General features: G+C 41.7%; 1 protein-coding gene across 5 annotated transcripts in view; it reads right to left on the bottom strand.

Moving 5' to 3' along the window:
* MYO5A (myosin VA) overlaps nucleotides 1–17,118 on the bottom strand; it is a 112,853-nt gene continuing 95,735 nt past the window's right edge. For 3 of the 5 annotated variants that reach the window (XM_033167224.1, XM_033167225.1, XM_033167223.1), the window contains 10 exons: nucleotides 16,160–16,358; nucleotides 12,881–12,974; nucleotides 8,418–8,564; nucleotides 7,874–8,028; nucleotides 7,581–7,670; nucleotides 6,790–6,940; nucleotides 4,693–4,975; nucleotides 3,247–3,421; nucleotides 2,430–2,510; nucleotides 1,480–1,632 (listed from right to left, as the gene is read on the bottom strand). In XM_033167224.1, coding sequence (XP_033023115.1) covers nucleotides 1,480–1,632; nucleotides 2,430–2,510; nucleotides 3,247–3,421; nucleotides 4,693–4,975; nucleotides 6,790–6,940; nucleotides 7,581–7,670; nucleotides 7,874–8,028; nucleotides 8,418–8,564; nucleotides 12,881–12,974; nucleotides 16,160–16,358 — 1,528 coding nt within the window. Of the gene's footprint in view, nucleotides 1,633–2,429; nucleotides 2,511–3,246; nucleotides 3,422–4,692; nucleotides 4,976–6,789; nucleotides 6,941–7,580; nucleotides 7,671–7,873; nucleotides 8,029–8,417; nucleotides 8,565–12,880; nucleotides 12,975–16,159; nucleotides 16,359–17,118 lie in introns of all 5 variants that reach the window. The other 2 variants (XM_033167222.1, XM_033167226.1) reach the window with 1 other exon arrangement.

The following is a 17,118-nucleotide window of genomic DNA, read 5'->3' as shown; positions in this document are numbered from 1 at the left end:
TTAGTTACCATTTCCTATTACCAGCGATATTCCTTACTTCTTACATAAATCTTGTTAAAAGACTGGACTATTAAAGTTGTTGTTGTTTTTTAATCCTTATTTCTCTTGCCTAAAGATTATTACTGTACATTTATAAGAACACAGCACACAGCAGCACTTGGATATGTTTTGAAACAGTACTAACTAATGAACAGCTATGTTGTACCATACGGTAAGCCAAAAGACTTTTTTGATACTTCGCATCATTTATGTCACACTGACATAAATAAGGAATAATTTTGATAGATTATCTTCTGGAGTGCAATCTACTACGAATGTCTACTGTGCATGCCCCATTGAAGAGACCGCAACTACTCTTCACGACAATGGGTTTGCACAGACCAAATGCCTGGTATATTCTGTTTTCTACTGCCCTTTTGCATTACACTTTCCAGTCTCTAACATGTTTTAAAAAGATAGCAGATATCCCTAAATGCTTATATACTTCACTAAAAATCACACCTTTAAAATGGACTCTTCTGTCCTCTCTGGTCCCTGTCTATGAGCAAATCTATGACTTAATTACAGTAAGTTATAAGGAGTTAAAATGGCCTCTCAGCTATATCTTCTTTATCAGCTTTCAAAGCTAGGGAGTGGACCAAGGAGAAGTTCTCCCTCAGGTCCACTCCCCAGCCACACACCCAGCTTGCTAAAAACTGAGCCCCTCTAGTGAGTGTCTGGCTGCTGGTACAGAGAGAGCAGCCTGGAGCGCCCCCTCCCACCACACCAAAGGCTGAGGAAGGGAGACCAACCCTGCCGTGGCTGCACCGGAGCCACAACCACCGCTCCCAGAGAGTCCTGGTGGGAAGGGACCTTCTCTAACTCAATGAGAATCAGAAAGAGACAGATTGAGGGTACTGACACTGACACCATCACATTATCACCTTATTACATCAGGTGTGTGTAGCAGGGAGCTGCAATTGGTGGCCGCTTCAAACTTAAGTGGTGCATATTCTGTTCCTCAGCCTTGCTAAATTGGGGAAAACTGCTCTTCAGGTGGTCCCAAGTACAATAGAAGTTTTGCCTTGCCCACCAGCAGCAGAACGGTAAGCTTTTGATCTCAGAGGAAAGGGAATAGAAAAGCTTTGTTCCTCAGAATGTCTCCAGCACCAAACTCAAATATAAAAGACAGCTTGTGACTAACGGGGTAGGGGTAGGGGAGTAGGGAATGATCCGTACTGAAAAATTTCTAATTCTGAAAACTTTTTATTGACCTCAGCATGAGAGTAGTGAATTTATACAAATGTTCATGTCTCCGTTAGCCTTCAGCTTGAGACAGTTACGCAGCATTCCAGCTTTCTGCAATGCTTTTCAGGGCATCTACAATATTTCCCCCAGCTTTCTTCCATTCCCCACCCCAGCCATGGCTTTTCAGTGTCTTCGCTGTTTTAAGATTACAGGTAAGCACACTCATGATCAAAAGCGAACTGTACACTTGCTTCAGACACGGCAGATGAATCCTAGGCCCAAACTTGCTGGGATCTGGATGGTTTCTAATGCAAGAGATGATGGGTTAAACGGGAAAGTAACAGGAAAAATATGCTTAGCATCCATTAGCAGTTGGGGAGAGTCTTTCTTGTCTCGCATACGGAGCTGCAAAAATAAGAATGCATTACGTTAGTATTTAAATTTATTTCCTGTATTATTATTGTTGTTGTTGTGATGATTTGATACCCCCCTTCACCCTAAAATCCCAGGATGGGACACAACAATTTAAAATTCAACATTACAAACAGGTTAAAGCAAAATGCAATCACCAGATTAGGGTGGGTTCTAAAAATATATAAGACGACTGGGCGTATAAGACGACCTCCAACTTTTCCAGTTAAAATATAGAGTTTGAGATATACTCGACCGCAGGTTCTCCACCCGGTGTATAAGACGACCCCCAACTTTTGAGAAGATTTTCCTGGATTAAAAAGTAGTCTTATATCTCGAATGTCAAAGGCCAAGGTAAAGACGTGTGTGCTCAGCATATCACAAAAAATGTATGGTGAAGGTACTTGACACAATTCTATGGGAAGTTCCAAAACCTGGGGGCTGCCATAGGAGCTTCTGAGGGTGGTGGGACCACCAAGAGGGACCCCTCCAATGATTTTAGCACCCAAGAAACAGTGTTTCAGATATTTTCAGAATTTCCCCCTATGAACCACTCTCCCCAAATTTCTATCAAATGAGGCATGCTCTTTTCACCACCTCATTGCCAGCTGGAAGCTGGAAGAAAGATGATCCCCTGCCTGGGATGCTTGCGCCTCACTGGCAGAAACTACCTGGGTGCTCCTTTTCCTCCTCTTTGGCCTGCTTTGCACCACCACTGCACTACCTGTGATATTTCCTTTTCTTTCATTAGCACAAGCAAAAAGGAGAAAAGTAAAAAAAAAAAAGTTTACCTGTATTGTCCGGATAAAGGACACAGACACTCTTTCTTCAAACTCATTAACTGGAGTATACAAGTTCAAAACTTTCACAATCTGTAAGAAAAACAGATTTGATAACTTACAGGCACTTGCTTTTCATTTAACCCTGTTGAATCAGTAATCTTCAACTTTTTCAGAAGCAGGGCCAGCTTTTAACTCAAACAGGCATTTGGACCCGTGTTTCTTAATTATTTAACCATATATTTGTATGGTGGGAGGGCTGGTGTTGCAGCCACCTCAAAGCAGTAGTGAGTCCTGGCTTATCAGCTGAAGACCAGCATTTTAAATCATACCTCTCAAAACCTCTCAGATACAGACCAATTAAATTACTTTGCTGGCTTAAGTCTTACACCTTTATAATTCTTCAAGAAAATCACCTTGTGCTGCAATAAGGAGCAATGTTGGAATGCATGTATTTGAGAATATATTAGAATACCACACCCAAGCACCATAACAAAATCAGAACCAAATTCTATACTTGAACTATAATAAAACCCTGGAACTTTGCTTCTAGCAAAATGCCTTATTCTCCTGTAAACAAAACCAAAATGCAAGGCGAAACTTATTTTATTTTTGTAATGGCTGCTCGTACAGAAATCTGCATTTGGCATGTAGGTTTTGCAGTGCTTGCTCCCTTTTCAGAGTTCCGTTTTCATATTTCACAACTTCTGAAGTTAGCATTTTATCAAAGACAGTATTTCAACAAAAATTGCCAATGTGGTGAATGGACACACAGTCCAAGCACCACGATGACGTAATTCAGGTTATAATGTAAGAAAGGCTGGCTTACCTGTGCAGTAGTTAAGGCATTACACATGGAACAAATGGCCTCGGCATCCTCATCCGTTTTCTTTTTCACCTGCAACAACTGCGCTGCTTGGATGAGAGGCTCCAGAGTTTCTTTAGCCCCACTATTCATCAGATTTTTGTCACGAAGCCATTCTTCAAGCTGACTTACATTGTACCTGTAAGTTTAACACATGCACACATTAAAAACCACAGTGTTTAAGGTTTTCAGTCAGCCTGAACAAATGGTGGGTGGAAACTTTTATAAATGCATTATTGCTTTATTATTTCCCTTCACACAATATTCTGTAAATTATTTAACAAACTTCTTTTCTGACTGCAGCTCCTGCTGCTCCTCCCTAACACAGTTCAAGAAATTATGCACCATGTTCAAGAAATTATGCACCTTTAGAAAGCAAAATTCTTACTAAGTAGGAATGTAAATCCAAAAGCTCCAGCACTTTACCTAGTTCTTTACTTGCTTTTTTAAAAAACAAAGCGCAGAATTTTGTTTTTACCATTCATCAATAAGAAATTCATCAATAAAAAATAACCCCCCCTTTAAGGAATCCCAATGCCCAAAGTTGGCAAATAAGTATCTGCCCTATGAAAATTAAATTTAGCAGCTGTGTCATACCAAACACGGGGCTGCACATCAAGCTCACAACAGAGTGATGCATATAGTTTCTTAACCCATAAAACACGACCGAGCTAGTCCCTGAATCCTTGCTTGCAGAAAAATAATTCCACCATTACGCCCACCAAGAATTCCATTTACTCAGGACAGAACATCACATTATAAGGTACTCCCCCTTTCCTTTGTAATGTGGGGTTCTCTTCGACATTCAGACTTAATCCTCCTTTTTTTTAAAAAAAAATTTTATTACAGACTTAATCCTCCCTTCATTGTGCACTGCAGCCCGCTCCACCACCACTCCTAAAAACTTTCCTGCTTATCATCCAGCCACTTTCAAAACCAAAAATAAGCCTAGTAGGGAAATGGTGAAGAAACCCTTTTTCTGCAATTGATTTGACCTACATTACCCCAATGTACGCATACGTTTAGAAAACATGCTCGCCGCTTGCCTCCTCCCAGTATGCCATCATTTGTGACCCAGACCATAAGGTCAGTTCTGGCAATCCTTAACCCTCAAGAAGATGGGGCTGGGAGGAAGATGGGGCTGGGAGGAAGGAGCACACGAAACAAGGGTATAACTCAAGTAATATGACACTGTGCACAGAGGGTGTACAAACCTGCTACCTCATTGCTTTTAGGAAAATCACCAGTTTGGCAAGTACGTGAACTTGTCAAGAATAATACTCTTTAATGTAGTGAATTTCCAAGTCTAAAAATAGCCTTAAAATCAACCAGCTGGTTCGGGAAGAATTCACTATTATGCCCAGCAAGTATAGCCAAAAGAGCTGAAAACATTTCAGAAGATATCCTCACCTTATCTGCATCCCTTTGCTCCAGGAGCACATATCTTTCCGCAGGAGGAGGTTATTGAGTGTCACTGCTCCAATGATGTAGAACATCTGCTTGACTACCTGTTTGATCAGCTCTGGATCCATTCCATGCTGACACATGATTGAGTGGAAGGTATTCAGCTGTCGGATGATAGAGTCCAGCGTGTACGTCCCTTCGTCAGCAATGCTGGAGGTTCTCTTTCGGAGACCAGTTGGTTTCACCCCCGACACCCCTTGGATAGTTTCATGCTCCAACATTCCTGAAACTGATTGACAAGAAGATGGTGATATTTATTTATATCCTTTCTCCCAGAATCAAGACTCAACATGGCTCACAACATTAAAACAAATACAAATAAAACACATATCGCTAAAAACATATAAAAGGAAAAGTTGCTGAATTGCAACTTATTACCAGACTTAAAACCATGGAGGGACCTGGTCTGAATAGAGACATTAGATTCTTATATCGTTATACATGATAAAGCTATTTTTAGCCATCTCACCCCTTGCTTTTTCCTGTAAGACCAATTGCAGCCATTAACAGTTGTCAATAGGTTTACCACACCTATCAGTCAATCACCCATTCCCACCACCCTTCTGAGTCATACCCCTCCCCACCCTCTCACTATATATAAGGGTCTGGTGACTTCTGTTTCAGTGTATCTGAAGAAGTGTGCATGCACACGAAAGCTCATACCAATAACAAACTTAGTTGGTCTCTAAGGTGCTACCGGAAGGATTTTTTTTAAAAAAATTGTTTCAACTACAGCAGACCAACACTGCTACCTACCTGTAACTAGAACATATAAAAGGTTATGGTTAAAAGTAATTGAACAATCTATAGAATTAAAACAATGTGGCCCATGAGGACACTTCCCCAAATCACGCCCACCCACCCATCAGTGATAGGTGGGAAGACAGGGTTAAAACACAAACAGGGAACAGTCTTGTGCAGCCAAGACACCAGGATTTAACTCCCAATCATCAGAGTGGTGATTAATTCCTGTTCAGTTCAAGCAGCCCAGCACTTCTGTCGAATCCCCCCCCCCCCATTTTTGGAGGCTCAAACAGGAGCAGGGTACAGTGGTACCTCAGGTTACAGACGCTTCAGGTTACAGACCCCGCTAACCCAGAAATAGTACCTTGGATTAAGAACTTTGCTTCAGGATGAGAACAGAAATCGTGCTCCAGCGGCGCAGCGGTAGTGGGAGGCCCCAGTAGCTAAAGTGGTACCTCAGGTTAAGAACAGTTTCAGGTTAAGAACGGACCTCCAGAATGAATTAAGTTCTTAACCAGAGGTACCACTGTAGTTTGGAGTAACTGTGTGAAAGCCTTTGCAACACATTTTAAAGTTCCCAACTTTGCTTTGCCACATTTTAAAGTTCCCAACAAGCAATACTTCAAAGGACAGTATCACCTGACACCATCGTGATGCCAGGTGATTGACAGGAAGTGGCGTGGACCATGACAATGGAGTGGTGTCCCAACCAGTCAGTTGAAAAGGCCATGTCATTGGTATGTCCTGCCATGTGTGTTGGGCCAATGATGTGCTCCAGCAGCTGTTATGAACTGTCATGGCAGCCATGAAATCCTTTGCTGGACCCATCAAGGCAACTTCAGCATGCATATTAAAATATCCCCGAACCAATGTCCAGGTTTCCCCCAACATCATCACCGAGATTGCCCTCAAGAAGCCCACAGGCAAGATTTGAGAGCAATAGTATTCTCTCACTGTTGTTCTCCAGCAACTGGTATTCAAAGGCATATGGCCTCTGATCCTGAGGTAGTATATAGCCGTTGGGATTCACAACCTTATCTTCTATAAATTTGTCTAATCCCCCAACTGTCTAATTCCCCATTCTGATCTTCACTTGTACAGGTAAATCAGACTTCTTTTAGTAAGCTTTGACTGCTGTTTATAATGAAAAAAGTATATATAATGTCATCTCTCTTAGAAATAAAAGCTCTTCTTTTAACAGTGGAAATCAGAGTCATAGGAGTAAATGGCAGAGATGTCTAGTTAATTAGAAAAGGAAACCACGGGTTTCTATTTTCCCCACTCTTCATTTTGCCTTACCAATCATTGGCTGCAGAATATTCTCCAACACTCTGACAAGCTGCTGGTAGATCTGAATGGCCAAGTCACTCAGCACTTGTCTGTATTCAGCAAGGTCAAAGTTAGTGAGGCAATGTTCATTCTGACGAGGTGTGTTGTGCTTCATAAAACCCTGGATTTGTAGAAGACAATGGTTTACATAGGTTGCAGTTTGTATTTATGTGTTTCCATTACGTTATCCAAAACACTCTGGATGGGCAGCATGTTTCAAAAACAGTCAACGAGTTCAGGTCCCTCTTGCCTACCAACCTTGCCATCAAATGTCTTCCAAAGGAGCAGAGGCTCAGTACTTTTTTCAGAGCAGGGGGCAATGATGTAATTTGCAGGAGTGCTATTTGCCAGTACTGTAAGCCTGGGGGTGTTGGGTGTGGGACATTGTTATGTAAGCTGGAATGAGACTGATCCAAGATGAACCTCATGGTGATCAAGGATGTGAACGCAAGTCTCCCCAGCCCAAGTCCAGCATGCTAACCCTTTACAAGTTCAGGCATTTTTTTAAAAAACTTTCCTTGGGGGTGTAGCTATGGAGTCTTTGGGGTGTGGCTCTGGGGACTGTCGTGATTAGCTTCTGCACATCAAAATTTTACCACTACACCACTGCCAAGAATAGATACAACTCTTGCTCTTGTCAATACTCTCTGGCTGTGGCTTACAAATAGAGGCCATGCTTTCACCTTGAACAGGCACATCTAATGCTTTCAACCCATTTTGTACATGCAAAGTCAAAAGTAAAAGTTAAAAACAAGACTTGCCTCTTCACCACTGTACTGCTTCAAGCAGTGCAAAAATCGGCATGTGTTAGACAGCCAGAAGGAAACTGTTTCAAAGTCATCACCTCTTTTCTGAAAACAAATGAAGAAATAAATACAGCGTGCGTGAAAAGACAATTAGAAGAAAACATGCTCACAGTTAACTCCTTTAATTGCTATGTTTATAAGGTATGGAAACAAAACTGCTATTTTTTTTTCTTGTCCCCATATCATTTGCTGTGCAACACTAAGTGTCAGCTCTCCACATTGACATTGTCATTAAATAACAAACATACCTTTAAGATTTTTTTGATGCCATTAATGGTCGAAGTCAGCAAGGACCTCACTTTTTGGTCATCATTAAGATAGTCAGCATGGCGGACACACATGAACAAAATGTATGCTGGCAATCCTGGAATGAGGTTGACTGCCACACCTCTTGGCTTCAGATCTGAATAAGAACACAAAAGTATGCACACGTAAATTCATAGACAGCTTCGCTGCGTTTTACATGGCCTGGTAAAACTGCAGCTCTCCAATTTACCAGAATTGTTCTGGGACCAGTTAATACTAATACTTTTTATTTGATTTCAAAGTTATGTTTCCTCTTCCAGTTTTCTGTTAAGAATTATCTGTGCCCGGAACAGAACAGAATAATGTGAAGTTACAAAAGGAAACAAGGGGATATGTAATGCAACTGATATGAAGAGCTGGACTTTCTTGGTGAATGGGGATTGTTTTCTTTTCTCCAACGTTAGATAAACTGGACCAGTTGCAAGAAACACTCCACATTCATAGGCAAAAAGACTGGTTCATTTCATAAACAGAAAGGATTCTTACCTAAAATCAGGTTCTTGACAAGCTTTGGCTCATCTTCCTTTTTATATTCTAACATCCCCTGGAAGTCCTTTTCTTTCCTTGGAATATTGACAGGATGGATTGGCTCATCAATTATTTGTCCAGGTGAAATGTTATCCATCTGGCCCACTACATCAAGAAATGGAGATTGATTGATTGATTGATTGATTGATTGCTATTTGTCACAGAACCTCTCAGTTTTAGACAATAGGATTGATACTGAATTCTGGAGTATTATCTGCCCATTCATTTCACAGTATGTTGGCTGTCTAGCTCATTTACAGGGTGTATTCTCAAAGGAGTAAGTGCATACTTTTCAAATTAAGTTATTAGACTTATGATTCTTTCTACAGTTATGGGACATTAGATGTTTCAGGCTGCATTGCACACCCAAAATGGCAGGATTCCCGGTTGTAGTCAAGCAAATAAATCCCCCTTCTAAGGGGTCCTTCACCATGAGAATAGAAGCTTTCTCACGATGTGTGAAGACATGCAACCCAGGATCAAAACATGTTTGTGCTGAAGATCTTTGGACTCCCTCTACTCTTCCAAAGCTCTATTTAGGCGCACTGCAACCAGTCTGGAAGGTATGTCTGTCTAAAATAAGAAGTGAACCATCTATTGTCATCAGTGAAAACTAGCAAAACATATACAAATTGCACATGACTTTGCTCTATGTTCAGGTGTTACTTTGGACATTCAGGTAAGTTCACCTACTGCTGGTATCACAACCTTCCTCCTCTCGGCAAAACTATTGTTGGTTGTCCTATAAGCACTTCCGTGTCTTCTTTCTCTTCCCTTTCTGGTCTCTGCTTCCATTAAAGCACATACCAGGTAAGGAGGCGCCACAGCTCACTTCTAACAAGCTACAGGTACCCCCACCCCTCACAAAAGCAAGATACTAAATACAGACTGAAAGCAACAACTCTTGGGCAATCTCCTCTCCTCGTGTCATGCGCATACAACCAGCGAGTGGACAACCAGAGTAAGTGTTTACATTCTACATGAAATGTGTGTTTATGCCTTAAAAGGTTGAAACAGTATAAAAGGGTGAGATCTCAACAGGGATAAAGGAGCAAAAGGGTTTTTTATCTATACTCTAAAGCTACAATACTATGCACACTTACTTGGGAGTAAACACCACTAAGATCAATGGGACACTTCTGAGTAAGCATGAATAGGATTGGGCTGTACATCTGTTAGACTCCGTTTAAGGAAATATTGGAAATCAGAAGTTTCTTTTTCAAAATGTATGCTAAAAGAACCCCCTCGACAAACTTTCCCCAAAGCAAATTCTGGCATGTTGAACAACTAGAAACTTTCCTCCATCTTTCATTCTTGTGTCAATTCACAGCATAATGACAAAGCCATTAGAAAACTGCCAAAGGCGGTCCACATGACACCAGTACATCACAGTGCTTTGCGTTTTAAAATTTTCTTCAACATCTTGCCTTCATACCTGGATCCAGTTCAACATTCAGTGCTAAGCCAACCATGGCTTAGCACTAAGAAGCAAACATGTGGGTTCAAAAACAAACCTTGGTTGGGAGTGAGACAAACTACAAGCCCAGGTTCAGGTACTAACACTTAAGCCAAACCATGGATTAGCCCTGGGTGGCACAGCACCAGCAGAACCACAGAAGGAGCACAGCAGCTGTGATCTTCACTCCAGGAAGCTGCACATTTCCTCGTTCACGCTAAGCCATGGCTTGGCTTAATTTTACACGAGAACGGGGCTGTACGCTGTGCAGTTCAGGAAGTGAACATCTAAAACACACTGATCAGTGCCTATTCCTCAGATAGATAATGGTCATAGACCAATACAAGTTTGTACACACAGGATAGTTAACACAGTAAGAACAAAATATAATAAGAAAACATAAGATTAAGAGAGGAGCCAACAGAAAATGTACTTTACCATCTGCTTCCGAATATGCATTGAGGTAGAAAAAGATTAGCTACCTTTTCAGTACCACAAGAAGTCATCACTTAAACAAGATATCAGAATCTGAGTGAGTCTCCCAGAGTTCTTAATAAATGGACTATGCTTCAAGACTATATTTAATATGGCAAAGAGAAGGCAACAATTAGAACTTAGCCACTCCCTACTAACGCTTAACCAAGTGAAAGGTCTCAATGTAATCTGTAGGCGAGCAGCTTTTTTTTCTTCTTAAGGTGTTCTTCCTGAAGACAATGCTTAGTAAACACAGAAGTCTGTGATTTCTCGATGTTACCTCCTTGAAAGGCAAAGTACAATCGAGGGAGGGCGGAGGGAAGGGCTATGAAGCAAGCAGGGAGCAGTTTTCACCATGGTAAAGAGCTATTTTACCTTGCACGGTAAATATTTTACCTGGCAGACAATGGCTTATTGGTCAAAGTCTTCCACCAAAATGACTAAGCTGGGAAGTCACTGTTTCCTCTTGCACAGGCATTTATAAGGCAATGATCACCAAGGCCAAAGGCACAGCCATGCCCATTAGCATTTTAATTCCATGATGCATTGAGAGCATTATTGATGCATTTATTTCATCTATAAAAGTGTATGAGTAAACTGAAAACTGCACACAAACCTACAAGGGAAAGTAGCAAATGAGCAAGAATTCAGTATGTTCCTTGAAGAGAAGGCCTTGTGCACTTGGAATCAGTTTGATATCAATCGACTGTACTGTGCTACTGTTTCAATGTACCCTCACTTCTAAATACAGTATGTTTCAGGGGGGGGGGGAGTCAACTTGACCTTGAATACTTGTGAATAAAAGATGCTTATCCCACAAGTTTTTGTTTTTGTTTTTCTCTCTCTCACTCACAGACGTGCATTTTCAAATTGCCTTCCAAATGACTCCTCCTGAGAATTGAGATATACTTTTACCTTCTGCTCGACATTGTCTTTTTTACCATTGTTGTTGATTATGTTCAAATGTGAAACTAATAACTGAACCATATATCCAAAGGTTTAGTTATTTTAAAATGGCATCCTGGGGAAGGCTTCTAACCATAGCTAATATTCCTTTGCTAGACCTCTGAGTTGGTGAACAGCTGTGATGGTGGAGGAACTTAGAGCTGCTGCAGTGAAGGTAGAAAGGGCCCCTTGGACAGATTGCTGTTCTACTAATTTCTGCATGAAAAAGCTTCCAAGGACAGTGTTCCCCTTCTACAGAAGGGCTTCTGTCAGTGCCAGTACCACAGGAGCAAGAGGCAAGAGCAGAGCAATACTAATTTCCAGTGAGGGAGCAGCAGAACAGAGCAGTGGGTCCACGGCCACATCTGAAAATGTTCCAGCTGGTATCAGCCAGGGCAGAAGGTGTTCCTCCCGACTTGTGGTGTCAACTCTAGGGCTAGCATGGCTGAGAGACCCAAGATCAAAGCAAATGGCGGATTCCCAGGATCTGGATTAAGTGGGTCCAAAGCCAATGGCACGAACAACTCCCTGTTTTGGCTCCTTCCACTTCCTAGCATCAGTGGGAGAACCACTGGAAGGTGGTGGGGAGCAGACCATGCACCAATTTGCACCATCCTAACAACCCTTCCTCACTATTAAGATCTGAGTGGTGCTAGGATTGTACTCTAACCTCCCAGTTCTCCTGGTGCAAGTGCTAGCTCTCCTGATTGCAGTTCTAAAAGTGAAATCCATGCATCAACTCAGGGATTCTAGCTCCAATGCCACTGTGGGCTCTTAATTTGCTACCCTTGGAAATTCCCTCCTGTTACATAGTAGGAAGGCGCCATCTCTGTTGCCTTTTTGGCACCTCCCTCTTTCAGCAAACCTTCTAAGTGGATATATTTATCCTGGTCTGCATCCATACCACAGCTGCTTTTAACTGTGGGGTTGTTTTTAAATGTTTCTATTATTTTCATATGTTTAATTGTTATCTCACTTGTTTTAAGGTTGTAGCTGTTTCATTTCTTATATAATTGTGTATTTTATTGCTGTAACCCACTCTGGGACTTTGTGCTAAAAGGTGGGTAAGAATCCAAACAAACAAACAAACAAACAAAGTCTTTTCTGAGATGGCCATCGTAGGGAGGGAGGGGGGTGGAATCAATAAGCAAAAAAAATTACTATAGATTCTGAGGCACCACATTCTCATATTTCAAAAGAAATGGGAGCCTTCTTATTAGCCAGCTGTTCTTGTTTGAAGTACTTGCTCTTGGCAAAAGTCAAACACTGCCCTTTAGTAAACAGAGAACGAAATGAATTTCAACTCACAACCCATTTGCACTCAGATCCCAAGATAATCCATACCCTTTCCTTAGCATATTCACATTAATTACTATTTTGGGATACTATCATGTGCATATACACACAAGTTCAACATTTTTCTAGTTATTGCATCTACTTGTCAACAGCTGAAGACTTATTGCCTCTTTCATATAGTAAAACAGGTCAACGTTTGCGCCGCCAGACAAGAGAGAAAAAACAGTTTGACAACATACAGATACCGTACCTTCAAGTTCATCAATCTTTTTTGCATAGACTTTAAGCTGCTTTTTCAGTTTGCGAACGGTCTTGTCCTGTTTTTCAAGCTGCTCCATTAAATCCTAAGCAATAAAAGTTGAGAGGGGAGGATTAGGTACTTAAAAGTGCCATCTATAACGACAGACAGAGCAGAACCAATACTGTTAGTGCTACAAGAGGAGCTGAGCACAGCTGAAAGGCAATGCTGCCATCTGGCTGAAGTTCGCAAGCCTGCACACTGCCTAGAACATAAGCAAGACAATTATATAAAGTATGTTGAAACATGTGCAGCATGACAGACACAGAATTCTTCCGCAGGCACATTTTATGGTTACCAACATACAGTGGTACCTCAGTTTAAGAACAGCCCTGTTTACGAACTATTCGGTATACGAACTCCGCAAAACCGGAATCAGTTAGTGAACTTTACCTCGGTTTACGAATGGAAGCCAAACGGTGGAAGGGCACTGGCAGCGGAAGGCCTCATTAGGGAAAGCGCACCTCGGTTTAAGAATGGCTTTAAGAATGGACTTCCGGAATGGATTAAGCTCGTAAACCAAGGTACCACTGTATCTACATCCCACTTTCTAGGTTCTTTCTGGGAAGCCACGACAAGTGGTATGAATGTGCTTTGAATGTATGCCATGCATGTGACCTGGGACTCCCATCTCCCAGCCAGCCACTATGGCCAATGGTCAGGGATGGTGTAAGTTAGCCTCCAAGGACATAGGTTTTCCAACTCTGTTCTATTGGCTTGCCTCTTTCAGGCTTATGGAGATTCCACAACCACTTATTACCGGTACTTTATAGACATGCAGAGGAGAGTTGAGGAAAGAGTGTGAAGTCTGAAGCCCCCTCCTACTCTGGGCAGAACCAAAGGAGCAAAAACAAACAAACCCCAACAACATTTGAACCAGTTTTTGCAAAGTTGGAAGACTGAAGTGTATCGTTCTTCAAATTACATTTTAACACCACCCTCTACTAATAATTCAGAATTATATTATTGCCTAGCCTCCCCCAACAATTCCCCCAATGTTTTTGGTACCACTAGATACCAGTTTTAATATTGAGGGATGCCATCTAAATCAGGCATAGGCAAACTCAGCCCTCCAGATGTTTTGAGACTACAGTTCCCATCATCTCTGACCACCGGTCCTGTTAGCTAGGGATGATGGTAGTTGTAGTCCCAAAACATCTGGAGGGCCGAGTTTGCCTATGCCTGATCTAAATGCTTATCTAAGAGCAAATCTGGAATCTCTTAATTCAGAAAGCAAAGTGTACAGCTAAGAGTCTGCTTCAGTCATGCTGCTGTGTTCATATTAGTAACAAAGATGCTGACACAAATGACACAACAGAAAGCTCTTGGGAGAGGAATGACATTGAGGAAGTTTTCTGAAAAGGATGTCCTTCAACAGTGGACAAGGCAGCCAGCTGATCTTCAGTTAGTGCTCCAGAGTAGCAAACAAAGAAAGAGAGTTGGCACAATGTACACAGTACATACAATCATCCGTTTGTAAAGTGAAATCCGGTACGACTGACACTTCGTGGGATCATCTGCATATAACTCCTCATAATACTGAAAAAACAGGTATAAAGTATAGGTTCTTCCAATTCTTTAAAGGCGCTAGCATGTCAACAAACTTCAGAAGAAAAGGCAAGCTCAGCTACATTGATTTTGAGACTAGGCTATTAAAACAGCGTCAATCTCCCTACAGACCAGGATGCAAAAGTCACAGCCTTTAAGATGCACACAACAGAGGGGAGGGAAGTTTTCTGGTCCATTTATTACTATAAGAACCCCTGAAAAATATGGATTTAAAATATATACCTCACAAGCAGGCGGAAAATAAAAATGCCTCAACAACATTCAGTGATTACTACCTTCAGAATGGGTGCTGCCAGGAATATTTTCGCCAGCTGGCTCATGGTGGTCGATTCTCATGTCATACCACAGAAAAAGATAAAAATGGATATGGAGGACTCTTCTGAAAAAAGTGAAGGCTGGAAGGACTAATCCCCCTTCTAAGTGGTTTACACATTTGGGGCAACATCAGAAACTGTGTGCTTCTGTTCAAATGCTGGAGCTACGAGCTGTTTAGTTTCCACTTTTCAACTATCTGATTGCCTTGGATTTTCCTCAGAAGGATGGACAGTTATATAAACTCTTAGTCATTCCTTTGAAAATCAATAAAAGTGTGGTTTTTTAAAAGTTTCTTTCAGCAGATACATCAAGGAATGTAGCCCTTGCAGCATGGCGTTGGCATGTACAACTGCAATTAAGCTGTCTAAGAACTTAGGCTATACGATAAACAATGCTACAGACAATGGCAAAGTTTGAAGAATGATAATGAATACTGGTTATTATGGGGTTAATCTTCATGAAGCACCAGCAGGAAAACTTGATGTTGTGGAAATGCAAGAATGCCAATACCTCAAAGCTAGATATGGGAAGCTTGCTGAGGAAGAGAATTGTCTCCAGAGGAGAATACAACACACCTACCATAGCTTGGCACTGGGTCTGTATGGAGGAGGGACAAGCACTGGGCCAGCCGGAGTTCTTGACTGGATATGCTAATCTCCTGCTAAAATACTGGCCAAAGTTTGGCTTTCCAATCCCTGAAAACACACCTCCTCCCCTAAAATAACTGAAGTAGCAGCAACGGAAGGTGCAAGCCTACAAGACGGGACTTGAAAAAGGCTTGATGTTTTTTGTGCAACTGGCTATTCTATTATTTGGCTATTCTGCAGGAGTACTGCAATAGCTTCAGGACTAACCAGTAGCATCTGGATGATAGGGAACCTATTCAGAGGTCATGAATACAGTGATCAAAGGGGCCTTCCTTTTATAACTTTGTAAGTATGAGTTGCACTCAGGAAAAATTGGGAAACTGGAATGCTGCCCCCCCCCCCCCCCCGCTCAATAGTCTAAAAATGCCACTAGGCAGGGCTGGGGAAACTGTGGTCCTCTATTAGACATCCTGTCTGAGACTGATGAGAACTGGAATCTCTCATCTTCTCCCTGCCTTAAGACTTCCAAAACCAGAGAGAATCTCATCAAGTTTTATTCACCATCCTTAGAAGAACATAAGTAAGTCGCCAAAGCAAGAAAAGCCACTTCCTCCCTCCTTCTGAAGACCTGAAGAATCAAGGCATTGAATCTTGCTTTGGAGGCAGTCGCTGTCTTCAAAACCTATCGCACACGTGCTTGCAATGACAGCACTTCTCAACACACACACACACACACACAGTTTATTAAGATTTGTCTTACTAGGTTTTCATTAGTCAAGCGGGTGATCTCATGTTGTAGGCTAGCTTCTATACGGGCTTCTGGGGGCAGCTGCAGGTTCTGCGCTAACAACTGCTGCTGGCGATTGTTCTCTTCCTTCAAACTCTGAATCTCTCCACGGAGGGCTTCCAGTTCATTGTCATGGCTCCTCTTCTGAGACTGCAGTTGAGATTCCAAAAGCCTACAAAGCCACAGAAAAAAGGGGGCATTTGGGGGAGGCGGAGAGAAAAGGGGGAGATGAGGAGAAAGAAGGAAAACACTTTTTTTAAGAATCTTGTGTTGAAGATGGTCACCAAAGGACTAAATACTGAAAGATTGATATCAAAGCTCAAGTGTACATATAGCTGCCCATTTATATGGACAAAGAAAGAAAACCAGAGAGTACTCTTTAAACCCATTTAAGTGATTTGGACCAAAATCCCATTTGCCTAACAATGAGATGTATAGCAAAATGAACATTGACTTGGGTTTATAATGTCTTGGCTTCATGTTTGTTTAAAGGATCTCTACTATACATAATTACAAAGCCTGTACCATTTCAGGCAAGAGGTTTTTGGGCACCATTTGCGAGGGTAATAATATTTACTTTAACATTATATTTTACCACTTCTGGGAGAGGGGTGGAGAGGCATTTGGATTTTCTGCCTCAGGCATGCAGCAGTATCTTGGGCTGTCTCTGGTTCTTCTGACTCAAGGCTTTGTTAATCAATCCATAAACACCCTTGCAACCTCAAAAAGACATGCCAATCATGGTTTATTTAAGTGAAGGCACATAACAAGCCCATAAAGGAGGAAGTCTTCTTTATGCTGCTCAGAGAGAAGCTGAAGTATCCCACCAAAAAAACTAAAAGAATGTAGTAAAGGTATTGCTAGGGGGATATGGATGGAAGCAATAAAGTATCATGCTGACTGTGCTGCTGATTCACTGTGTGGGCTTGGGC

The sequence above is a fragment of the Lacerta agilis genome, chromosome 13, assembly GCF_009819535.1.
Source record: "Lacerta agilis isolate rLacAgi1 chromosome 13, rLacAgi1.pri, whole genome shotgun sequence".
NCBI classification, from domain to species: Eukaryota; Metazoa; Chordata; class Lepidosauria; order Squamata; family Lacertidae; genus Lacerta; species Lacerta agilis.
The sequence above is the reverse complement of the archived record's forward strand: the minus strand, read 5'-3'. Positions and strand labels throughout refer to the sequence as shown.